The sequence below is a fragment of the Diabrotica virgifera genome, chromosome 7 (genome assembly GCF_917563875.1).
Source record: "Diabrotica virgifera virgifera chromosome 7, PGI_DIABVI_V3a".
Classification (NCBI taxonomy): domain Eukaryota; kingdom Metazoa; phylum Arthropoda; class Insecta; order Coleoptera; family Chrysomelidae; genus Diabrotica; species Diabrotica virgifera.
This window is the reverse complement of record NC_065449.1, coordinates 132,920,947-132,948,680: the sequence shown is the minus strand read 5'-3', so window position 1 is coordinate 132,948,680 and position 27,734 is coordinate 132,920,947. Positions and strand designations below refer to the sequence as shown.

At 31.6% G+C, this 27,734-nt stretch overlaps 3 protein-coding genes and 1 long non-coding RNA gene across 5 annotated transcripts in view; 2 read left to right on the top strand and 2 right to left on the bottom strand.

The window, feature by feature from the left end:
• The window catches only part of LOC126888731 (uncharacterized protein K02A2.6-like), a 239,308-nt gene that overhangs the window by 9,495 nt on the left and 202,079 nt on the right, over positions 1-27,734 (top strand). The window contains exons 1-2 of one of the 2 annotated variants that reach the window (XM_050657128.1): positions 24,716-25,183; positions 25,242-25,428. The exons of the other annotated variant lie outside the window; for it this stretch is intronic. Coding sequence (XP_050513085.1) covers positions 25,131-25,183; positions 25,242-25,428 — 240 coding nt within the window. The 5' untranslated portion in view covers positions 24,716-25,130. Of the gene's footprint in view, positions 1-24,715; positions 25,184-25,241; positions 25,429-27,734 lie in introns of those variants that run through there. 2 annotated transcript variants of the gene reach the window in all.
• LOC126888735 (uncharacterized) lies at positions 4,461-5,810 on the bottom strand. The gene has a single exon (XM_050657135.1). It carries the CDS (start codon positions 5,731-5,733, stop codon positions 4,732-4,734), a length of 1,002 nt encoding a protein of 333 aa, XP_050513092.1. The 5' UTR covers positions 5,734-5,810; the 3' UTR covers positions 4,461-4,731.
• Positions 5,938-8,651, bottom strand: LOC126888736 (uncharacterized). Its single transcript, XM_050657136.1, has 2 exons — positions 7,985-8,651; positions 5,938-7,901 (listed from the first exon to the last, which is right to left on the bottom strand). Exon 2 carries the CDS (start codon positions 7,628-7,630, stop codon positions 6,716-6,718), a length of 915 nt encoding a protein of 304 aa, XP_050513093.1. The 5' UTR covers positions 7,631-7,901; positions 7,985-8,651; the 3' UTR covers positions 5,938-6,715.
• On the top strand, positions 17,614-20,427 carry LOC126888753 (uncharacterized). Its single transcript, XR_007699618.1, has 2 exons — positions 17,614-19,468; positions 19,617-20,427. It is a non-coding gene; the product is annotated as an uncharacterized LOC126888753 (long non-coding RNA).

The window sequence follows — 27,734 nt, the reverse complement described above, 5'->3', positions numbered from 1 at the left end:
TGGTCCAATTTCAATCCTGTAAGGTACGTTGAATAGGTATAGTGCTTTTTTATATGAAAATCATAGTTATTCTGGTGTATCATAATCTTTCTGGTTATTATTTCGACCGAAATTTTTTAATTAACATTTTAATTATTGCTAAACTATTGGTTAGATTGTCGCCGGTCTCCTGATATACAGAGAGGGGCTAAATTATGGAATAAATTCATTTTCTCTAAAATGGACGATTTTAGAGAAAAATCCCGAAACAGGTCGATTTTTATTTTTAAATTAAATTTCTTGGCATATATTTCAAACTAGTGACGTCATCCATCCGAGCGTGATGACGTAATTATTTTTTTAAATAGGAATATGGGTTCGTGTTGTAGCTCATTTACAAAGGCGTTCAATTCTCTATTCAGTATTATAAACATTAATATCAATATTTATACAGGGAGGCCAAAAAAAATTTTGAATTAAATTAATTGACGCAAGAAGAAGAATGCATGTAATTTATTTAACTCAAAATACATTCTATTGCTGTCAGAAAATAGAAAAAAATGTTTATTTTGCAAATAAACATTGCTTTTAGCTTAAATTAAAAGTTCAAACTGCCAATAGGTAGGAGGGAGGCTGTTTGTGATTTAATTTAAGCGAAAAGAAATGTTTATTTGTGAAATAAACCTTTTTTTCTATTTTCTGACAGCAGTACAATGTATTTTGAGTTAAATAAATTACATACATTCTTCTTTTTGCGCCAATTAATTTAATTCAAAATTTTTTTTTGGCAACCCTGTATAAATACCTAATGATATTAATGTTTATATTACTGAATAGAGAATTAAACGCCCTTTCAAATGACTTACCACACGACCCCTAGCTATTCCCATTAACAAAATTATCGATTACGTCATCACGCTCAGATGGATGACGTCACTAGTATGAAATATATGCCAAAAAATTGTAATTTAAAAATAAAAATCGACCTCTTTCGGGATTTTGCTCCAAAATCGTCCGTTTTAAAGAAATGAATTTATTCCATAATTTAGCCCCTCTGTATAATCTACTATAATAAATCTTTCATGTCTTAAATTATTTAATTATTGATAAATAATTAGGTACTTCCCTAAAATTTTAATTGAAAATGGCAGATTTTTTGGGAAAACTCGGATTTTCTGAGTAAAATTTTTGTTGAAGGAAATCGGAAAAAAAATAACTTTGTGCAGAACTAAATTACGCTGAATTTTTATTTGAGTGTTTTTGGCTCAAAGGAAAAATTATAGGAGTTACAGACCACTAATTGAAAAAAAAAGAAGATTTAGGAGTGCTAATTTGTTTATAAATAAAATAACACACTTTCTGCGGACTTGTCATACCCCATATTACTAATATATGCAATCTTAAGATTCGATTTTAGCAATAAAATAGCTGGTAAATAATTTTTCCCAAAAATGGTACTATTATTTCGATAATTTTCCCAGACTATCAACAAAATCCAAGAAACCGAAGCGCCAACCCAAATTCTGAGCAGTCTCAACATGATAAGGTTAATATCCCCAGTTGCTGTCATGGCGGTGTCGAAATGAAATTGCGACTGTCGAAATGAATTAGAATCAGGCCCCAGGGCCCTGTAAAGGAAAAAACCATCGATGAAAGGTATAGTATACCCCTCCATATTAGAACACTAGTAGAAGAGAGAAGAAGAGCCCGTCACAAATGGCAAAGAACAAGAAACGCGATAGATAAAACAAATCTTAACAGACTCACACACAGACTTCATTCCGCTATCCAAACAGCCAAAAACGAATCCTTTGAAAGATATGTCACAAACCTTTCTCTTGACGACAACTCTCTTTGGAAAGCCACAAAGAAATTCAAAAAGCCGGTAGTAATGAAATCACCAATTAGAAAAAATGATGGAGCCTGGGCTCGATCAGATATAGAAAAATCCAACAGATTTGCAGAACATCTATCAACCGTCTTCTCCACCCCAGAGGCCAACGATATTAACGACTAGAAAATTAGAGACTTCCTCAATGCACCCTGTCAGCTATCATTACCACTAAAATACTTCTCACCAAATGAAGTCCGTAACGAAATCAACCTGCTTAACCCTCATAAAGCTCCAGGATTTGACCTCATAACTGGCGAAATCTTAAAAAAAAACTCCCAAGAAAAGGTGTCGTCTTAATAACCATTATTTTTAATAGCCTCCTGAGACTATGTTATTTTCCAGTGCAATGGAAGTATGCACAAATTATAATGATACCTAAACCTGGTAAACCTCTAACTGAAGCCAGTTCGTACAGACCAATAAGTCTCCTTCCGACTTTATCAAAAGTATTCGAAAGGTTAATCCTTAACAGAATAGAAACAATAATACCTATACGCTGTGAGCTCGTACGTAGAGGGGATATTTACAAATTCGCGAGCGCCATTAGTGACAAGTCTGTAAACCTTTACCGGAAATTTGACATAAATGTCAAAGTGATTAATTTAAAATTAAAATTAAAAACATTAATTATACAAAATATTAGTTGGTCAAAGCTGTGGTATATATTTTTACCTTAAATATACTAACGTTTTAAATACTGAATTTAAGTTTTTTTAATGTTCCGTAATATGTAATTGTAATTTAATCTAAAAATCTTATCGCCATCTACACGATAATTGTGAAAGTATCCGAAGTAAGAAATTCATATTTTATCAATAGAACGTCAAAATGATTAGCAAAATCTTAAAAAAATCGATTACAATTTAATTACTTTTTTGCGTTGTAAATATTAAGCGATAACAATTAAATAGTAAATTTAAAAATTACCGGTGAAAGTTGAATTAGTAGCCGCTGGGATCGACACCAGCGAAGCTCAGAGCGTATACGCTGTGAGCTCGTACGTAGAGGGGATATTTACAAATTCGCGAACGCCAGTAGTGACAAGTTTGTAAACGTTTACCGGAAATTTGACATAAATGTCAAAGTGATTAATTTAAAATTAAAATTAAAAACATTAATTATAAACAATATTAGTTGGTCAAAGCTGTGGTATATAATTTTTACCTTAAATATACTTACGTTTTAAATACTGAATTTAAGTTTTTTTAATGTTCCGTAATATCTAACTATAAATAATCTATTATAATCTTAGCGCCATCTACACGATTATTGTCAAAGTATCCGAAGTAAGAAATTGATATTTTATCAATAGAACGTCAAAATGATTAGAAAAATCTTAAAAAAATCGATTACAATTTAATTACTTTTTTGCGTTGTAAATATTAAGCGATAACAATTAAATAATAAATTTAAAAATTACCAGTAAAAGTTGAATTAGTAACCGCTAGAGCGACACCAGCGAAGCTCAGAGCGTATAGAAAACCTTATCCCAGATCATTAGTTTGGTTTTCGCTCAAATCACTCAACCATACAACAGTGCCATAGATTAGTCAACAAAATAAAAGAGAGCCTAGAAGGGAAACAAATATGTCTATCAGCATTTCTCGATATACAGCAAGCATTTGATAGAGTGTGGCACGAGGGTCTTCTCTTTAAAATAAAAACTCAGCTAACTGACCAAATCTACCTCCTCCTTAAATCATACTTGTCCGACAGATACTTCCAAGTTAAATACGAAGGTACTCTATCCAACTACCACCAAATAAAATCCGGAGTACCTCAAGGCAGTGTACTTGGCCCATTCCTTTACCAAATCTTCACTGCTGATATTCCTATTAGCGAAAATACACTAATGGCAACATTTGCGGATGACACTGGTATACTATCAGACATCAACGAAATATTAGCATTTAACAAATTGCAAAATCATCTCAATGAACTAGAAGACTGGCTTAAATGCTGGAAAATAAACGTCAACACAAACAAGTCTTGTCAAGTAAATTTCACAAATCGAAGAATTAGATGTCCACAACTACACCTAAATAATTCACCTATACCAATAAAAACAGAAGTAAAGTACCTGGGCCTTCATCTAGACGAAAAACTAAAGGCTGTATGACACTATGCATTTTCTTGTATCATTTCTAATATCGTTTCTGATATGTCAAAAAAATGTATAGTGTCATACACAGATACAAGAAACGATATCAGAAACGATACAAGAATTTGTGTCAGGCACAGATTCTTGACTCGCGTCTAGAAATTATAAAATAATTTTGCTCCTTGGCTTTCTCAAGGTCATTCGATTGAAATGTCAAATAAAAATATAAGGTTATGTTTTATTTTTATTGTGAATTTGAAATTATAGTATTTTTACTACAAAAACGTTATTACGTAGGTCAAAATTTTTGACGTAAGAGAACTGTCAAAACATTAGAATGTGACTTTTCATTATTGCTTATACTTCACTATTGCATTATTGTTTATTATAAACACGGCAATATGAAAAGTCACATTCTAATGTTTTGACAGTTCTCTTACGTCAAAAATTTTGACCTACGTAATAACGTTTTTGTAGTAAAAATACTATATTATATTATGTATTAATAAATATTATTGGTGCTGATGAAATTACGAATTAATGTTACAAGACAGACATAATATCATAAATTGCTTTCAGAGTAGGTACGTTAGTAAATGTTTTTAAAGTATTAATGCCTACAATATTTTCAATATGAATTAAAAAAAAATGAATTAGAATAGGTGAGAAAATCAAACAAATTAATAATGTATACAAATAAAGATTTTATTCTAATTAAAGAGCACATTATTTACTTGTAGCATTAATTGATTTGCTATCAAATTTGTTTCTTCAGCATCAGGTTTTGATAACAGCTTTTTTTTGACTTTGTAGTTTTTTTCTTGGTGGAAAATAAACGTTTTTGAGCAACTACTTTTTTATTGTGTGGAATGTTTTGTGTTCCATGAGATAGTGCCACAATATTAAGTTCATTTCCAGAATGTTCTGCTAATGTCCTTAATGTAGGCACCAAGGGTGCTGTAATACTTTTAAATGCCTCAAGTTGTTCAAAAGTTGTTATATTTTGAATTATTTGGGTTTGTATTTCTATCAATTTCTGTTTTTCAACTTCCAGTTGTTTGGACGTTTTTTCTTGATTGATATTACAAGACTTACTCACAAATTCCACAAATTTAGCTTGCTCTGTAGCTTGTTTAATTTTTACCTCATCTGTATTTATTATATGTTCTTCATCTGCATTAGTATCTTGAATTTGATGGCCTTTCATAAATTGACACACAAGATGTATGTGTTTGCACATATTCCATCTTATACTGTTATCCAAGCATGTGCAGGAATATGAATGTAGACAGGATTGGCACAAATCACAGACTAATCGGCAGTCACAACTGGGTTTGTTTTTCTGAACTAAATAGATATCATTGGTTGAACTTGATGGTATCTCCCAGCCCATTTCAGACATGACAATGGTGTCCATATCTAAATTAAGACTTGTTTTGTGCCTTTTCCGTAACTCTCGTAATTTGCTGGATATTTTACCTTTATTCAACGTAATAAGCCGTTCAAACAATTTGTCTTTAATTAATTTAATCAAGATATTGATAGTTTTATCCAGCCTTCGTACTTGTCTTCCATTTAAATACAAATATTTAATCGTTTGATGCATTCGTTCTATGCTCATATTTGTATTTATTCCTGCATGCAAGCGATAACAGTATGCCCAGGATTCCATATTGTGCAGATAACATTTTTGAAAATATTGACCAAATTCTTGGGTATTACCAGAAGATAGAAGAGAAATTTGAAAATTTTGTATCATATCCCTAAATGAAGTAACATCAGTCTCTTGTAATAAGGTACGTAGCTGTTTGTATACGATAACCTAAAAGACGAATGATATGGTGAGTGGGCAAAAAAATTAAATATTTAAGTTACCTTTTGCTCTTGACCATCAGTTTTATTTAGATTTTTCCGCCACGATTTATCTACGTGCCAGGAACAGAATAGCCTAAAATTTAATATCCATAATATAGATTTAATAAAAAAAATTTTTAAGAAACGCTTTTCTTTAATAACGAGTGACTAAAATTAAAAATATTATAAAAAATTAACATAAAAAAAAATTGAAAAAATCTAACACATTCGTCAAAAAAAAAGCATGGCACGTCTTCATCGAATAAATGGTTTTCGCCCCACGCTTTTATTTAACGAATGTGTTAGATTTTTTCATTTTTATTTTTTGCTTTTTAGTTGATTTTTTTATATATTTAATTTTAGTCACTCATAACTAAAGAAAAGCGTTACTTAAAAATTTTTTTTTCATATTTTTTTATTTTGTACTTTTTGTCTTACACTTTTCAAACATTAAAATATATCGTCATGTTTATTAAAATATGTATAAAACATATGATGTATCTACTAACATGAAAAGTAGTTGGAATGGGCAAAAAATTTGAAACTTTGTTGTTTATTTATGAAGCATAACGTAAACAATTAACGCAAAAAGTGAAATTATGTATGGTTCATATCATTAGCTACAATCCGTAAAAGTTTCAAGTTTTTACATCGTAAAAAACAAGAGAATTTAAGTATTTTCCATTAAAATCGTTTTTTTTTATCTAAACAATAAACAAAAAAATTTTTTATTGACTATTCGTGTATTGTTCCCGCAAATGCATATGTCTGCAAATTTTCATTCATTTGCATTGGAGAAAAGGCAGTCAAATTAACGTCTAAAGATTTGACGAAAACTATTGAACTAAATAAAAGCGTTTAAAAATAAGAATATATTGCATAGTTTTCTACCTGAATTTAGCTGGAGTCATAATTTGGAGCCATGCATTATAGTAATATTGGGCCATGTCTGACATGAAAACCATGGGTTTGATTACTCTTCCTAAATTTTCTTTTATCTTCATGAAAAAAATAGTCATTATTTCCTCATCAGACCGATTTCCAATCATAAAACAACAAGGAAATCCCTCCCTCATATCATCCAATATTAACAATGTAGTAAGTTCAAAATCATGAGCATTAAGTCCATGTGTTCCGTCGATACAAATTACATCTTCTGAGTATTTGTCTAACACTTCCAGTTGACCAGGATGCATAACAATTAACAGAAAATCTTCATTTTTTAAACAAGGAAAATCATTACATAAAGCCCCTTGTGGCTTGTAATATAAAATTATTCCACTATTTTTGGCTTCTTCAATCCAGGATTCAATACTTATAACTTCATTTTTATGGCGAATTCCATCAGAATTTAAATTAAAAGTTTGTGATATATTATGAAGATCTTTTCTTGTTAAGATATGCATCCTTTCCAACTTATTATTAGTTACAGAATCTCTAATCTCATCTAATATGGAAACAAGAGGAATTTTCGAAGCAATTTTACTAGCTACTTCTATTTTTTCATTTTTAGTAATATTCAAATGACCCAAGTCATTGTCATGACCAATGTGAGTTTGTATAAAATTAATTTTAACATTGCCATTTTCTGGTAAAATACAAACTTTCAATCGAGAAGGACATATTCCATTAATTTTTCTGCTTCCTTTGGTTTTTAAATATCGCATATCCTTACCCTTTTTCACATAAAAACCTGAACGATGGCAAATATAATTCTGTTTCTTAATGCCCTCTGCAGTCGTATATGGATGACTGTATGTGACATATGAAGAAAATTCTTTTTTTCCATGACAGTTTTCCATTTTTGAAATTCTAGTTCACTAGAAAAGTGAAGATCTTGTTGCTCTATTTTAATGGCATGATATTCTTCGAAATGAAGAATTAAATTGGATTTTATAGAATTTTCGTAGTTACACAAACTGCACTTGAAGTTTTGTTGCTTTTTTCCAATATCACTGTCCTTTGCATGAATTTTTTTATGTTTTCTAAGATTTTGTAAATGTGAAAACTTTTTCTGGCATTCACTGCATTGATATGGGCAAATCTTAGATGAAGTCAGCTCGTTGATATTTTCTGAAATAAAATAAAATATGTTCGCTATTGATTCCTGTATACAATAATAGCCAAAAAGCACTAAATAGAAGTTTTGTCCTCACCTGGATGAAACTTAGTGACATGCCTTTTTAAATTGGAATATTTAGAGAACTTTTTGGGACATTTGTTACAAAGTACAATAGACTTAAATGTTTTGTTGGGTGCAATTATGTCCAGTTTATCTAAAATTACACGAATTAGGAATCATCAAATTGTAGATATAACAACGAGAAGTCATCAAGTTTGTAGATTGCATAGATATCCAGTGGATTGTTATTAATCAAAAACAACTTACCAGGATGAAACGTTTTCAGGTGACTTCTTAAATTAGAATGTTTTGAGAATGTGAGCGTACACTCCGTGCATATATGTTCCATTATATATTCCTATTTTAGCCGAAATAGTTTTAAAATAATATGTAGATTTATAGTAAATAATAATCTCAAAATATTGTATGCCTTATATAGTTTAAGAACATCTACTAGATTACTCTGACAGCAATTTATATTATGAATGTCTTGTAACATTAATTCAGCACAAATATTATTTACTAATAATACATACAAATTTAATCAGCACAAATATTACATCAATATTTCAAATAATGTCAACAGTTGAAACATAACCTTATTAAACATATTTGAATTTCGCGGCATTTTATTCTCATAGAACTGTCACAACTTTGACCTTGTGGAAGCCAAGGAGCCAAAATATTTTATAATTTCTAGACGCGAGTCAGATTCTTGTACAATAACTGCGCCAATTTCTGCGCAAAGAGCAAAAACGTAAAACCTGCTGGTAAAACTTCTAAATGTCATAATGGCGGCTGAAAATGAGATCATATGATTTATGTCTTGATGAATTTATTTGTGTTTTGTAGGTATTATTTATAAATATTTTATTGATACTTAATATACCGTTTGGTATGGACTACTGTTCTACTAATAACCATATATTTAGAATAACTTTGGGTTTCATGTTGCATAATTTTTTAATAGAGGAAAATATAATAGTTCCAATTTGGATCAAACTGAAGATAATTATAATGCAAATATTTTAGCACAAATATCAAAACAAAATAAAAAACACAAATAATCAACAGTCAACGTAAAAATTCTAGTTATTATAACATTAAAATATTTGTTTTAAAAGTTTATAACTTTTATAAAATCCTTAAAATCAGCTGTAGACGCAGTACTACCATACCAGTAACATGACAGGGTGACAAACAAAATTTCGACCAATCACGTGCCGAATTTCATACAGTTTTCGATAAAAGAACTTGCATAGTGTCATACAGGGCACAAATGTACGTACAAGAAATGATACAAGAAAATGTATACAAGAAACGATATCAGAAACGATATTAGAAATGATACAAGAAAATGCATAGTGTCATACAGCCTTTACTTGGAAATCACATATTGCAGCCAAACGACGACACCTCCCAAGTAGCAATTTTTCGACGCATTGGTTGTCAGTACAAACAAATGCACTGTATATAACGTTACCACAGTGGACTTTCAGTTGTTTCGGCCAACGACCCCTAACCCGACTGACATTACGATGTTACAACGTTAAGTAATATCTTTAGTTATATGGGCAACTAAGTTATTACTATTGTGACAACTACATATCACAGTTAAGTTTTTTCAACAATCGCAACTACTTAAAAACGTTATAATGCTAAACTAATTTACGCCCATGGGTTTTCTGGCCGACTAGGTAGTTGTCTCTCACGACCCCATGGCCTTTACGTGTGACACGTTTACGGCAACTTCAGGAGCAAAAAAGGAATTTACTTTATGTACTATCGGCACAATCTGGCAACCCTGTAAGTTGTGAAGTAAGGCACTAATGACTAATACCCTAATCAGGGTTACCATGTCTAGGGATTTTCCCCGAATCTAGGGATTTTTTGAAGCTTTTGGAGCTCTGGAGGGATTTTTTTTTAAATCTAGGGATTTATTAAACTGTGCTGGCGCCATTTTTTGTTGTTATTAAATATCTTTTTGTTCAAATATTATTATTATTGTCATTATTTATTCTTCCCTGACATAAATATTTCTAAGTAAACATTAAAACATTACCTAATCAATGATTAAAGTGGATTAAACATAGTGTTTAATAGGTTATAAATTAAATTGACAGCTGTCATCTGTCAATTTCTTCTTTTTTTAGGTTAAATTAATACGATTTAGGGATTTCTAGGGGAAATTGAACCTCCCGTCTAGGGATATTCTGAAACTTCATCTGGCAACCCTGACCCTAATACGTCAACGCGGATGGCCGATGGCAGATCTCATCTCTTCTACTGACTGTATTGTATTGAGTTCAATAAACCTGAGAAAGTGCAAGAACCCTTTTACTTACTTAACAGAACATGGTGGCAGCTGGTGCACTTTTCCAGATTAACTTAATATTTCAAGTGAAGAGAGAGAAAAATGATTAGTGAAGTTTAACTTTTCCATGTGTAGTGTCTAGGTTATGTACGTTGTGTTGAAATCATACACAAAGCAAAATGGCAAATACAGATTTAGACGTTAGTAGCGGCTCAACGACAATTAACATGCCTGTTCAGGTAAATCCACCGGAGAAATTTACGTTTTCACAGCCAAATATGTGGCCCCAGTGGCGCAAGAGGTTCCAGCGTTTCATGAGCGTGTCGGGACAAGATCAGAAGCCGGAGAAAGACAAAATTGACATTCTTATGTATATAATGGGAGATGAGGCCGAAGAAATCGTTCTACAGTTTCCGAAAATTCCAGCTACTTATTCGGAGATGTTACAGAGTTTTGAAAATCACTTTATTCCCCGTCGCAACGTAATATTCGAACGGTTTAAGTTTAACTCCCGAATTCAACAACCAGGAGAAGCTATAGAACACTTTATTACTAGTTTACATTCGTTGGCAGAATATTGTGACTACAGCACCCTTAAGGAAGAGCTAATTAGGGATCGCATAGTGGTAGGAATGTCGGATACAAAAACTAGCGAACGTTTGCAACTACAAGGTACTCTGACTTTGAAAGATTGTATTATTGCTGCAAAACAAGCAGAAATGCAGGCAAATCAGACTCGGGAATTGCGTAATGAAAACCGTTATCATTCAACTCAAGAAGTAGCAAAAGTGGGTGTCCAAAATAGAGAACGAGGCAATGTCACCGGATCATTTCAGAAGGCAGACAACATCAGAAGAAAGAATTTCCAGGGAGACATGTGTATGTTTTGTGGTCAGCAATCTCACTCTAGGGAGGTATGTCCTGCTAGAAGGTCTCAGTGTAATAAGTGCAAAAAGTTTGGGCACTGGGCATCAGTTTGTTTATCTGGTAAAGGTCAAAGGGAAAATAAGGTTAGTACTGTAGAAATTGATAATTTTATGATAAATTCAGAGGGTAATAATTTGAATTTTGTCGGCTCTGTTTATATTAATAATATTGAGGCTCGAGAGTGGCTGATTTCTGTGCTTGTGTTTGAGCTGCGGACAAAATTTGAATTTTTAATTGACTCTGGAGCAGATGTTTCATGTATTCCTAGTTCTCTGATGCCTAAAGAGATATTAAAAACTTTATGTAAGCCTTATCAAAAAGTTACTGGTCCATCTGGCATTAAATTGGAGGTAGTAGGAACTCTTCCTGTTACCCTCTGTCATAATAATGACATTTCAAAAACTCAAATGTTTGTTATACAAAATTTATCTAAACCTATTTTAGGAAGGAAATCAATAATAGACTTAAAACTTCTACAATTTCATGAAAATGTTACAGTAAAAAATATAAATAATGTATTTAATCCAGAGGCAGTTTTCAGAAAATTTTCAACAATATTTAATGATATAGGTACATTTAAAACAGAAATGGAAATTAAATTAAAAGACAACATTAAACCCTATGTACAATCAGTCCCTAGAACAGTTCCTATTCCATTACTCCAACCGTTAAAAGAAGAAATTGATAGATTATTAAATCTAAAAATAATTGAACCTGTTGATTATCCTACAGAGTGGGTCAGTCCCATTGTTGTGGTCCAAAAAGTTCGACTCTGTGTGGATTATACCCATTTAAACAAATCTGTTCTTCGTTCATATTTTCCTATAAACAAAGTTGAAAGTATTTTAGCCAGAATAAAAGATAGTAAATATTTCTCAAAACTTGATACTTCTTCTGGATTTTATCAGATTCGTTTAGACCCAGAGTCTCAATCCCTTACCACATTCATAACTCCCTTCGGTAGGTATCTATTCACTCGAGTTCCCTTCGGTATCACTTGTGCCCCCGAATATTTTTCTATATTGTTAAACAAAATATTAGCTGGTTTGGACGGTGTAATTAGTCACATAGATGATATCTTAATCCATGCTCCAACACTAGAAGAACACAACAAAATTCTGGATGAAGTATTATCCAGAATACAAGCTGAAGGTATAGCTCTAAATAAAGATAAATGTGTGATTGCTGTTCAAAATCTCCAGTATTTAGGTCACGAAATCTCAAATGAAGGAGTGTCAATTGCACCTGAAAGGATTTCAGCATTTGTTAACTTTCCAGAACCGACTAATAAAACAGAATTACTACAGTTTTTAGGTATGATAAATTTTTCATGTAGATTTATACCTAATCGCTCTGAAATCCTAGAGCCCCTTACGTCATTACTGAAAAAGAGTGTCACATTTATCTGGGACAGTCCGCAGAAACAAGCCTTTGTAAGAGTTAAGGAATTACTACAAAAAAGTCCATGTTTAGCTTACTTTGACCCTACCAAACAGATAGCAGTTTCAGCGGATGCCTCATCATTTGGATTGGGAGCATGTTTGATTCAGTTTAATGAGGGTAAAAAGGAAATTGTTGCCTATGCTTCTCGTTTGCTTTCTTCCACTGAAAAAAGATATGCCCAAATAGAGCGGGAAGCCCTAGCTCTGACATGGGTTGCTGATAAGTTTCAAGAATATATCACTGGGATACCGATTGTTTTAGAGACTGACCACAAACCGTTGGTCCAAGTACTAAAATCAAAACCGATCGATGAGCTCACACCTCGCTTGCAAAGACTCAGAATTAGATTGATGAGATATGATTATGAGGTTCATTATACTCCAGGCAAAGAGCTGGTTGTAGCGGATGCTCTTTCACGTCAGTTCGATGAGAATAGCAGTGACCCAATTGAAGACGAATTAGCAAGCGAAGTAGAAGCTCATGTTCATCTTATAGTTAGTTCGGTTCAAGTAAAGCCGTATTTTATTGAAGAAATTAAGGAAGAACAGAGAAAAGATCCCATTTGTTTAAAATTAAGAGAATATTGTACGTCGGGTTGGCCTGAACAAAATAAATTAGAGGAATGCTTAAAGCCTTATTATAATTATAGGTTGGAGTTGTCTTTTAGCGATAATCTATTATTGAGAAATTCCCGATTATTTATCCCTAGATGTCTACAATTTCGGTGTTTAGAATATCTCCACCAAGGTCATTTAGGGATTGTAAAATGTAGAGCGAGAGCAAAAGCTTCAATATGGTGGTTGGGTCTATCCACTCAGATCGAAAATTTAGTTAGAAATTGTCCTATATGTATAGAACATAGAACAAATCCGGTAGAGCCCCTTATAAGGGATCCTTTTCCTGAGCGCCCATGGCAGAAAGTTTCTTTGGACCTTTTTAAACATAACTGCTGGTACTTAATTGTTACTGACTATTATTCCCGTTTCTTTGAGATATTTAAATTAACCACTATGACTGAATTGGTAATAATATCCAAACTTAAAGAACTTTTTAGTCGGTATGGGATTCCAGAGATAGTGCGTTCAGATAATGGGCCTCAATTCAGTACTCAATTTAGAATATTTGCTTCTCAATATGATTTCAGACATATTACTAGTAGCCCTTATTTCCCTCAATCCAATGGATGCATAGAGGCTGCAGTTAAAATAGCAAAAAATCTCCTTAAGAAAAATGAAGACCTTAGTCTAGCTTTATTAGCTTATCATACCACACCCCTTGAATGTGGATTTTCGCCTTCCGAACTACTAATGAATCGTAAATTGAGATCTCCCTTACCCGTAATTCCAGAATTGTTAAATAACCCTGTTAATACTGATTCGGTGGTAGAAAGAGAGAATGGAGCGAAAGAAAAATCAGCCTTCCAGTTTAATAAAAGACATAGGGCCAGGACTTTGTCAGATTTATCTATAGGAGACAGTGTTTGGGTAATTGATTTGAGGTTGTACGGAAAAATTTCATCCATTTTAAACGAACCAAGATCTTATATAGTAAAAACCAAGTCTGGAAATTACAGACGAAACCGTCATGACCTCATTCCAGCACCATACTACTTTGAACCTGAATTTACTCCAGCACTGCCTCTGCCCACTTCTGATTCTAATTTTAATAGTAAAGAAGGTAGGTGGGAAGATTGTGCGAGTCGGAAGGATTGTGCGGGAAACAGTGAGTTGTGTAATGATAACAATATTGTGCTAACAGTTCCAAATACAGAAAATAACTGTTCTAATATGGAACAGGATTCTTCTCGTCCGAAAAGGATATCTCGACGGCCAGCTTACCTGAAAGATTATTTAATTTCATGAAAATTTGTTTTTGTAAAGAGGGAGATGTATTATCGGCACAATCTGGCAACCCTGTAAGTTGTGAAGTAAGGCACTAATACGTCAACGCGGATGGCTGATGGCAGATATCATCTCTTCTACTGACTGTATTGTATTGAGTTCAATAAACCTGAGAAAGTGCAAGAACCCTTTTACTTACTTAACAGAACACTTTATAACCTTACTTTTTTCTTATTATTTTATATTTTATTTTGCTGGAAATTTTCGATTTATTTAACAACCTGTTTATTTGTTTTTTATTAGCTGGTTTCTCCATTGTCCATTGTTTTATCAGTAGATTTGATAAGCTTAAATCTTTGTATCAGCTTTGCTAGACAGGGTTGCCAGGCCAGTTCTTACTCTTTCAGTACTATATCCGTTGCAAGATAATTTGGCTGAAACTCCGACAAAATATGTACTTTTTGTACATATTTTGTCTGAATCCCATCCGAATTATCTTGCAGCGGATAGTAGTTTTGCTTTCAAAAAATCAATAGAAATCAGTAGATTCTTTTTAGGCCCTGTAAATACAGTAAAATCTGTGTTAACGGTTACCTGTCGAAATCGCCCGGTTTCATAATCAACTTAAAGTAAATATTAAGTAAAGTTCACTTTAAAGTTGACATTTACCCATATATGAATTGTGATAAAGGTAGGTACCAACTTACTTAAAATTTAAAATCCACTTTAACTGATTATGAAACCGAGCGTTACAATCATTTTGAAAATTCTCCAAACCAATTATATGAAGATTTCCTTATTTAGATCTGGTATTTACCAGTTTCATTTCTCTGTCCATCTATTATCATCATCTACTTCCTGAATCTTATTTTCGGTAATGACATTGGGAAATTGTAACAAAATGTCTGAAAATTAATTTAGAAATGGGGTGAATACTATTAAAAAGCAAATTTTATTTTAGTGATAACAAAATATTGAAATATACCAAACATCTAATAAAAAACATTGCCTACTAGAATTTTTTAAATAATATCAAAAATATACCAAAACAGTAGATATCTACTAAATGTGGCAACGCTGTTAAGGAGAATGATGCACTTCATTGCACTGGTCACATGACCTCTGTCACCCAATAAGAGGGTGCGTTCTAAAGTGGTTGGGATAGTCGGTCCAGGCCGTGTTTGGTCGGCGATTGGACTTCTCGGTTGTCTCATCCGTCTATGGTTGGTAATAAGGTATATTTTAAGTAATATTGGTAATGTTGTTTAATGCACCATTTTGGTTTTTTTGGGATGTAAAGAAAATAAAAACACAAAATATAAAAAATACAGGCATTTTCTAGTACCTTTAAAAGCACCATCAATACATTAAATTTATACAAAACATATTTAACATAAATTCTGGCTTTTATATTAAAATTAGATTTTTTAAATTTGCATATTTTTTGTTAAAAAGGTGATAAAAAACGAGCGCGTGTGTTTTTTAAAGGTGGAATATCCATATTTGACGGTAATCTGAGATGCGTTTATAAATTTCACATCAGGTAATTTTGTTTAAGTCCTTATTTATGTATTTATATAAATTTAAATACCTGATATGATGTCAAAATAGTTTACTTTTTATATAGGTAAAAAAACATAACCAGTCCGACTCTTTGAGCAACCATTGCACGCAGGCACTTTTTATAGTCGCTTCAGTTGTCTTATGCAACGCTTAAGGTTGCCTAGGCAACGTCAAGACAACTCAAAAATCGTCCACCAAATTAGTGCAGAACTGGGTCGTCTTCTAGACAATAACAACGTTGTAACAAAACGTTGCCACGTGGTAGACAACGTTGTCGCGTCGACAAATTGCTACTTGGGCTCGACCTAAAAGTTAAAAATATGAGCTGGCTAATCAACAGAAGATCGCAACTTTCATTAGAAAACAAACTGACCATCTATAAAACAATACTCAAACCAGTGTGGACATACGGAATCGAGCTGTGGGGCTGTAGCAAACCATCCAACACCAAAATACTACAGACATTCCAGTCAAAAACTATTCGTATGTTAGCTAAAGCCCCATGGTATGTGTCAAACCAAACCCTTCATGCAGACCTCAACATCCCCTTCATCAATGATGTGATTGCTGACCACTCCAGAAGGTACATGAATCGCAGCGCAGACCATCCAAACCATCTCATAGATGAATTATTCAACCCCCCACTGGTTGACAGACGTCTGAAAAGACTTTGGCCAGAAGACCTACCTGCTAGGTAAATTCCAGAGAGTCATCAATGGATGACACCTGCCACAAGCCAAGAACATACATTATATTTACTTATTACTGTATTGAAGTAGATTGTAAATAAGCAATAAATAAATAAATAAAAAAAAAATGCTAGTACAATTCAATTGAATTTAATAACTTTAAATTATTGTACCAAAAATATTTTACCATATTAATGAATATATAAATTAGTTACTAAATTAAATAAACCACCAAATTTTAAATCAATTGTAGTAATTCTTCTACCGCAGCAACTTTCCTGTACCAAATTAATTGTTAGTTATATTGTATTTACGAGTAAGATCAGTTAATAACTTTTTAATTTACCTACATCTTGAGAACGTATAAAGTATGCTTTGAAACAAATGAACGTTATGGAAGTATATTAAGAAGTAAATAGTATCTATGTACCTACTCGTGTCACAAAAGCTGGTAATAATTTCTAATGGTTTCGCCCAAAACAAATGTCATATCCAAAAATTTTTCGGTTAAAAAATTAAAATTTAAAATATAAAAAATTGTTACAAAAATTTCAACTACAAAAGTATTACCTGCTTTTGTGACACCAGTAAATACTATTTATATTAATAAATAATTTGACTGATACATTTAACATTCATTTGTTTCAAAGCATACTTTATAATAATTTTTATATTCTCAAGATGTATGTAAGTAAATTTAAAAGGTAAATTAAAAGTTTAACTAAATACAATTTAACTAACAATTAATTTTTTACAGGAAAGTTGCTGTAGTAGAAAAATTACTACGGTTGATTTAAAATTTGGTTGTTTATTTAATTTAGTAACTAATTTATGCATTCATTAATATGGTAAAATATTTTTTGTAAAATAATTTAAAGTTATTAAATTCAATTGAATTGTACTAGCATACGATTTATTTTAATCTTTAATTACGTTTTTATTTTCATATTTTATATTTTAGTGTATGTTTTTAAAACCAGATTATAATTATTTTTTTTGCAAAAAATTTTTAAATAAAAAATCCGCAAAAACGTAAAATCTATAGTTTTTTTAAAATATCTACAAAACGAAACATACTAGGTACATACACCCTTATACCAAAAGAAAGGTTGTAATATTTATTACAAAACGCAAAACTAATATACAGGGTGTCCCATTTAAAAAAAATGAGAAAATTTTGTATTTGCAAAGAGTGATCACACTGTATATTTTATGGCTAAGAGTAAAAAATATTAAATTATTTAAAAATAACACTATATTTTAAAAACTTTGATCTATCAACTAAATTTTTATTTCCTTGGAAACATAATCCACAACCCTACAAATATTACCATTTTTCTCAATAAAAATGTAAATATTTCGAAAATTATTAACTTTAGGCCTATAAGACCTTATAAAAATTTTTCATATTTTTAAATACTATATTAAAAAATGGTTTAATATACAGGGTGTTCCATTTAAAAAAATACAACTTCGGTTCATACCGTCGTTCTGACTCACCCTGTATAATTGAAAATAATTTTAAATTATAGACCTCTTTGATACACATTAGTTTTGTTATAAACATTTTTTTGTATATCTCATAGTTTAGCCGTAATCAAAGAAGACCAGAGGTTTGGCGCACCCTGTATATCTATTCTAATCTATATCTCTATTTTATTTATTTTATTAACCTGTTCTATTCTATTCTGTTTCAAATCAAACACTTTACTCAAACAAAGAAATAAACGACATTCAAAAGCTTCTAATAAAAAAATCATTGCATTGGTACTACTGAAAATATTGACATTTTTACAACATTTATTCCAAGTTCCTTCAATTTTTTTGAGGACAAGAAAATTTTGCTTTCAAGAAATTCACGAATTTATTGACGTCAAGTTAATAACGAACAAATATGGATGTCAAATTGTGCTTTGAGAACACGTCAAATTTGGCCTTGAATAACTTGGTCAATTTATTGTTCAATTTATTGTTCAATTTATTGTTCAATTTATTGTTGATGTAAAGTGCACTTAAAGGTGGCTATGCAATGGTAAAAACCAGAGACGTATGACGTAGTTATATTAATATTATGTGACACATGACAGAAGCTCGAAACAAATGACAATCGATGAAAAGCCCTATTTACGAGACTCGCTCGAACTGTAGATGCTTGTATCCTTAAGTCCACTTTACATCAACAATGGGTGCGTTCGGACGACCATAGCGGCTGGCGGTCAGCAGAAATCGGCTGAGTGGTTGTATCCAGCCTTGATAGGGAAAGCTTAGTAAATCTCTCAGCGGCTGGCTTCCAGCGGTGACGTCTGACAGCTACTTCTGGCTCAGCTGTCCAGCCGCTGTGGTCGTCCGAACGCACCCAATAAATTGGACAAGAAATTGACCAAGTTATTCAAGGCCAAATTTGACGTGTAAAAGCACACTTTGACATCTAAGTTTGTTCGTTATAAACTTCACGTGAAGAAATTGACGAAAAAGAAAATTGTTCTATTTTTTCATTTTATTTGGCGTGAATTCAGTGTCACCAACCTGTGTCCATTTGGCGGGAAGTGGAAGTAGAGCTTTTTGTTTATTATTATTTGTTGAGGTTGAGTCTTTCATGTTCATGACAACCTAAAAATTTTGATTGGAAAATGCATATGATAAGGGGGTGGAAAAATGGAAATTAGTGGCTTTTTTTTTGCAGTTCTGTCTGTTAGTTTTGCGTTTTGCTCTGGCTGGGTCTCTTTTGTTTAAACAATTATGTAAGTATTATAAAAACGTTTTCAATTTTCTGTATTCTTTAGGAAACGAATTATTTATGCATATTATTACCTGTAAATAGTAGTACCTATTTCTTTTGATTTTTAATTGTAAAGAATAGAAAAATTACCATTCATTTTAATTTTTTAGAATCAGCTGAAAGTGGTCTACAAAAAAAACCAGGAAGGAAACGTATTATAGCCTTGTTGTGGCTATGAAAGGCAAAAGAAAGATACCTATAAAAAGTGTATTGACTAGTTGGAAGAAACTCCACATTGTCGATGCATAATAAGATATTACTTTATAAACAACTATCAAGACCTAGGAATGGAACCTGGATAATATAGTCATCAAGAAGATAGCAGGAAGTCATGAGCAACAACAACTTCATAAGTATGAGAATATTGAGGAAATCCAGCTCCTCATATCTACTACTGGACAAACTAGAAGATTGAAGAGGACAAAGCCTTTTGAACTAGTTTGAGTGATAGGTGATAGTGAAAAGCAGAGCGTAGTGCTTGTGTGCCTGTGTATGTTAGAATAGTGCACGATCTTGTTAGATTAGATAAGAGACGCTATGGGGTAAGCTCTTCATTTTAAGGAACAGTAGTAATTTAGGTTAAATTAAAATTGCTCATTGGTCAGTTATGACCAGATTGTAATTCTCTGATGTTTGGCAAAAAGGGCTTAAGTCAGAATTGCACATCAATAATGTTTTGATGATTTCTGGACCATAAAAAAAGTGTTGCAGACTTAAACTGTATGTACCAATAAAAAGAGCCGATTTTTCTGGTCCAGAAATCATCAAAACATTATCGATGTGCAATTCTGACTTAAGCCCTTTTTCCCAAACATCAGAGAATTGCAATGTACAATTCAATACAAATGAATCATCATCGTAGTGATGATTATGGAAAAAAATATATGACAAGATTTTGTGCAATAAAAATGTTTATATTTATCAAGGATGTATTATTTGGTATGGCCACATATACTTCTGGTATATCGTCAGTGATGTGACAATACCTCCTATCTGCTTTTTCATGAATTTTGTAGGAGACGAAAAACCATTTTTAGGGTCATCTCTGTTTTCACATGTAAATTTTGACATGTTTTGTAGTAAATAGATAATTGAATTTACTACAAAACATGTCAAAAAATATCATATGAAAACAGGAGGTGACTGTAAAAAAAGTTTTTAGTCTCTCTTACAAAATGGTTAACAGAGGTGACAGTTAATAGAGAGACAGATAATCAAGGTTCCACTGTATAGTGAAATTTGGACACCCGACACCCCATACAAATTTTATGGGGGTTTTGTTCGTTTAAACCCCCCCAAACTTTTGTGTAAGTTACATTTGAATTATTATTGTGGTACTATTAAACACAATGTTTTTAAAACTTTTTTGCCTCTTAGTACTTTTTTGAAGTCAGTTTTTATCGTGATATTTTGAATATTTGTCAAATCCACCACATATTTGTATATGGTTAAGTACGATTGTAGAGACTAATAATATGAAAATTTATTTATGATTTACATTTTTAGGTATATTTTGAACCATTTTAACAAGAAGCCATATCTTGATAAAAAGAGCTTTATCGAAAAAATAGAAAGAGGTAAAAAAGTTTTAAAAACACAGTGTTTAACTAATGGTACCGCAGAAATAATTTAATTGGAACGTACCCAAAAGTTTGGGGGGGTTAAAGGGAACAAAACCCCCATAAAATTTTTATGGGGTGCACAAATTTCACTATAATTTTTCTTTAAGATGTTACTGCAATAATATTGCTTCATGTCCATTTTCAATAAAAAATCTTTAATAGTTTTCGATATATTCGAAAAAATCAATTTTTATTTTGTATCTTCAAAGGGCTGTAACTTTTTTTGTGTGCATATTTGTACTAAGGTAAGTTAGGTTCATTCAAATTATTTTTGGTCCCAGAATATGTGATTTAATTTACGACCAATCTTTTCGGGACACCCTGTATAATAAATGGGATTAGCTGGCTTAAAAATTCATAATCTACGTTCTGTAGAAAATATCCAGTTTTTGGTTTCTTTTTAACTAGATCTTAATATCGAACCAAGCATTTTAAGACCTTTTTATTAATTTTTTGATGATATATTCGTGTTTTTAGTTTGTTCAAAATATTCTAGATGATTGTACACTATAATAGCCAACTAAATAAACACAAAAATTTTATTTTTGTTACAGCCTGTATATAAGTTTACCTATATATACAGTGCATTACGCACCACCTTAAAAATTGGGCATTTTTGATGTCTCGAATTTCCTAAACCTGTTGTCCCATCTAACTGATTTTTTATAATAATATAGCCTGAGGCTATAGGTTACTGCCTTATGCTTGTCATGCACGGGGAGCTATACTGTAATATATATTATATCACATCGCTCTCTATAGTAATGAGTAATGAGTGAGCCTGCACATACGGAACCATTAGTTCCCTGTCTGCAGGCTCACTCATTACTATAGAGAGCGATATGATATAATATACATATATTACAGTATAGCTCCCAGTGCATGACAAGCTTAAGGATGTAACCTATAGCCTAGGCTATATTATAAAAAAATCACTCAGATGGGACAACAGGTTTAGAAAATTCGAGACATCAAAAATGCCCTATTTTTAAGGTGGTGCGTTAATTTCTTGGAGAAGTGTATTGTAATTTAATGTAAATAATGTAATATCCAATAATTGTAATTTAATATAAGATGTAATATAAGTTCCTTAAAAATTTATTTTTTATTTCCCACCATACATTCTCCACAGGTCTAAATATCGATGCTAGACGTCCACCGGAGGTCCTCTCAGGACGTTAGATGGACGTTCGGCAGCAAGACATTGGACCAAACTGGGACGTCCTATGAAGGTCCAATTGACGTTCACTGAACGTCCCCTCGTACGTTAGGTGGACGTCCATTGGACGTTTGGCAACGTGGCATTTGGACCAAAATAGGACGTCCTGTTAAGGTCCAAAGTACGTCCCTTCGGACCTTAAGTGGACGTCCAACAGACATTCGGTAGCACGACATTTGGACCAAAATAGGACGTTCCTTGGATGAAAACGGACCTCCCTAAAGTCCGTGAAGGACATCCTTGTGCTATTAAGGATGTATATAGTCTCTTTATTCTATTATATTCTACTCTATTTCAAACCTATTCTATATAAGTATCTACACATTACACCTATTATCATCATCATCATTCTCTTTGCCTTATCCCTATGCAGTGTCGGCTTCCCTAATTGCATTTCTCCACACAATTCTATCTTGAGTCATATCAATGTTAATCCCCTTTACCAACATGTCCTGCCTTATCGTCTTCTTTGGTCTTCCTCTCCTACTCCTTCCAGGAATCTGCACTTCAGCTATTCTTCGTATTGGGTGATTAACGTCTCGATGTTGAACATGACCAAACCATCTTAACCTATGCTCTCTCATTTTGGCATTAATTGGTGCCACACCTAGACTTCCCCTAATATACTCATTTCTAATTTTATCCTTCTTTGTCACTCCACTCATCCATCTAAGCATTCTCATTTCCACCACATGCATTCGTTGTTCCGCTTTCTTTTTCACTGCCCAACATTCAGTTCCGTGCATCATAGCCGGTCTTATGGCTGTTTTATAGAATTTTCCCTTCAGCTTCATTTCTGTCACACAACACACCACTCGCTTCTTTCCACTTCATCCATCCAGCCCTAATTCTACTGCATGCATCTCCATCTATTTCTCCATTACTCTGTAATACCGATAGTAGGTACTTAAAACTATTGCTTTTCACAATCATTTCACCTATTATATTATATTTTACTTTATTCTATACTATATATCTATTCTAATCTATCTATATATTTCATTTAATCTGTTACATTCTACTCTATTCTGTTTTAAATCAAATACTTTATTAGTAAGTATCTACATATATATTACATCTATTGTATTATATTCTACTCTATTCTATTTCAAGTTTATTCTATACTATATATCTATTCTAATCTATAGCAAATTCCCAACATAAACAAACGCACGTGTTAACGATTCGTCCACTCATTCGTCAAGAAGCTATTAAATATAATTTATCGCCCTAAACGAGGCGGTTTCTCATTTTACAGGTCCTAACTTGTCAGTCTGCATCTGCAAATTCAAATTGTATTTTTTAGCGTGTTGGTTTTTAAGATAATATTATTTTGTGTTATGTTATGTACTTTACAGTAGTTATTGTTGAGTCATTAATTAAGACTGGTCGTGTTTTATAGTTTTATGTTTTATAGTCGTGACATGGAATTTGGCATACATATAGCTAATATGTCAAAGAAAAAAGTAATACTGTGCCGATGTGTGCTTTGGTCCTGGCAAAAAAATACACGTTCAAAATAAGCCCGGAAATGGATGGATGGTTTTTAGACGGTTTTTTGCAAATATTCCAAAAAGTAAATATTTTATCGAAAAAAAACATTCTTAGCAAAAACATAACTTATAAATAACATAACCTTATAATATGATGCTACTTTATTGAAAATGTTCACATTGTTATGTATATCTCACTTAATAAATATTTTATTATACCACATTTTCTTAAGGACATATGCGCAAAATTTCGCCTGTCAAAATGTTCAATGTGTTTTAAATGTATTCATTTTTTTCGAGTTCTGTGAAAACTAATAAATATTTTGAAAAATTTAAAGGCAGAATGAAAGATTACATTATTATTGAGGGCCGAAAGTCCCTGAAAACTTCTATAATGTTTATTTTAATAAGTTACAGGGGTGAAAATAAAAGAGAAAATTTAGGGTGATTTTTATTTGCAAATATTTCACTAAAAATAAACTTTTTATTTATTCTAAGGGACTCTTGACCCTCGGTAATAAGGTAATATTTTATTCTGCGTTTAAATTTTTCAAAAATACTTATTAGTTTTCTCAGGAATCGAAAAAATTAATACAATTTAAAACACATTAAAAATTTTGACACGCCTTTGCCCTTAAAAAGAACAAAATTTTGTTTACAATTAATTTTCAAGCAATTATTACGGTATTAGTTTTAAAAGTAAATATTTTTAAAAAACATATGATACACCTCAGTACGGCCCTGTTTAGCTTCCACGTGCGTTTGTTTACAGTTGGGAATTTGTAAAGTGAATGGACTGTATCTCTCTATTTTATTAATCTGTTCTATTCTATTCTGTTTCAAATCAAACACTTTACTCAAACAAAGAAACTAACGACATTCAAAAGCTTCTAATAAAAAAATCATTGCATTGGTACTACTGAAAATATTGACATTTTTACAACATTTATTCCAAGTTCCTTCAATTTTTTTGAGGACAAGAAAATTTTGCTTTCAAGAAATTCACGAATTTATTGACGTCAAGTTAATAACGAACAAATATGGATGTCAAATTGTGCTTTGAGAACACGTCAAATTTGGCCTTGAATAACTTGGTCAATTTATTGTTCAATTTATTGTTGATGTAAAGTGCACTTTAGACAAGTATCTTTTTTCCTTGTCTAAGCTTGTATCCACTCACTGTCACTGTATATAATAAAATAAATAGGTTATGGTAATTGCACAACAATTACACTAAATTTCTTTGTATATTTAGAATGCTGGTATTGCTGCTAAACTTTAATTTCTACAATGTATAGTGTATCTATAGCCCTTTATTTATTATGGTTTTGTCAAGTACAAAGGTACCTATCTAAATTAAACTTTTGTCTTTGTTAACATTCTTTAAAATACATTTTTCAGCTTTCTTCTGGAAAATAAAGATAACTTCCCCTTGGATTTTAACTGCACAATACCCAAGGAAAAATTTGCTAATGCTACAGCCGAGTTTACCATTTGTGCAATTAATAATTCAAGGCCCATTACTTTGTGTGAAAAATGTTTGTCATTTTTTTTAACTTTGGAAGAAAGTTATATAAATATGTCAAAGGTATGTATGTAATTACCATTTAATTTTACTATTAATAATTCCACTTAAGGTCTAAGAAAGTGCATAATATGTAATTACCATTTAATTTTTCTATTAATATGTAATACCATTTAAAGTCTAGGCAGCAGGAAAGCATCCTTTTCAATTCAGGTAAATAGGTCTGTACCCGAATGATGTAAGGAAAGGTTTGTTTTACGAAATGGAACATTGACTTCACGAACTGTAAAGGCATGCTGGTCCAATTCGACCTGATAGGAAGTCAAATAAACAATCACAATTAATAACAGAATATTGGATGAACAGATTTGATTTAGAATATAAATTAAGCTTATAAAAGTGGAGGATCCTCGTCGCTGGTTTTATACCATAGTTTAAAAAACTTACAGTGAAGTAAAAAATTTCTTTGTGTGTATATGAGATTAGCCACAGTTGATTGTAATGACAATTACATTTTTACCTAAAAAATGTTTTGATTTCCACTCCAGAAATTGTTTTCAAAAAAGATTATTCAAAATTTGTGTTGAAAGAGTGTAGATATCATCTTCAAGCTGTTGGTGATGGAGGAGGAGGTCATGACCATAGACCTATAATATCTAGACTGAACTCTGCAATGACATGACTTGTCTTATGTATTCCATCAAATTAATTTTATATTATAAGAATTTAAAGTAAAATTTATTATATTAATTAGGTAAATCGTCAGTGATTCTGCAAAACCTCATATGAGAATTTTTTTTTTCAGAATTTAGTTTTTTGCCCTGTCAGAAACTCCGTTAAAAAAACACATGTTAACGTAATGAAAATGTCAAGAAACCTAATTACGTTAGCATAGTTACGAAATGACGTTTTCATTACGTTAACATGTGTATTTTTTAACAGAGTTTCTGACAGGACAAAAAACTAACTTCTGGAAAAAAAATTCTCATACAAGGTTTTGCAGAATCTACGATATGCTACTTGCAGCAGAAATATTCTCCTTAAATAGTACCTACGGTACAAAAATTCTCGTTAAATATTTGATTTTTCCAATATCTTTTTGTCATTAAATATTCCTTAACTTGTTCTTTATTATAATAACTTTTAAGTCTTAGGTAATTTTCAATATTCGTGTGTCCTTAATAATAACTTGTTTTAAGCCTTTATTTTTCCTCTTATATCAGTTCATAATTCCTATCTGATTTTCTTTTTGACACAAAATCATTGCATAAAAATTCATCCTCGTTAGTCTCTATAGATATCTGGGCTAATATTCCTTATATAAAAATCAAATTTCTTTTCCATAGTCATTTTTTATATCTCCTTTTTAGGATTAATTTCTTTGTCATTGTCATAGGTACAAAAAATTCTCTAAATTTTGATTCGTCGGTCCATTAGGTATTACGGATCTCATATTTTTCGTGAAAATTATTCTTGTACATTATGCTGGATTTCTCATTTTCATTCTCTTCTCAACAACATCTTTAAAATATTGATTTCTCCTTGTATATGCTTCTTTTTCTTCTTTATCAATATTTTCAATAATATAATTCTTAATAAAATATTCCAGGTATCCTTATTAAAAGCTTTATAATTTTACACAGCTCTTTACACATTTCTTAGTGCATAATACTCTAAATTGTCCATTTAAATTGTGTCTCAGCGAATTCCTTTCAATGTCACATAGGTAATATGAATACTCTAGATTTAAAAATACTTAGTATGTTATGCATAAATAGCATTTTCTTCAATTAAAAATTGTAAATGATCCTTACCCATAGTTAAAAATATATTATGTAATAATTATTGTATTTAATGTTTTTACTGTTCTATATTTGCAAAATAATATTGGGAATTTGCAAAAAAATTGGTTTGTTCTCATTAAAAATAAACTTAATAATCTATATACAGGGTGTTTCATTGGGAAAGTAACATACGTTAAAATCGATGAATGAGGTGATCTCAAAAATACCATATTTAATGGGTTTTTCTTTATTAATAACAAAGGTACTGGGTGTTTTATCTATTTTGACATTTTCTTATTTGGTTCATAACTTTTGAACCACACTGTATATTTATTTTATATTTGGCATGCTTATATACAAATAATAATATATTCAATTAATTTATTTACATTTGTAAAAAATCCAGGTACGGATTAAAAAATTTTTTTAAATGAAAAACTAAATTTAGTGCTATGCTTTGAATTTTAGGCAAAATGCTTTTTCTGTTAAAAATTTGAATTCTGAAATAATGTGAATTGTGAGAGCTCGAAGTAGAAAAAAGTTGAAATTAGACTTACAACTTGTTAACCACACTGTATATTTATT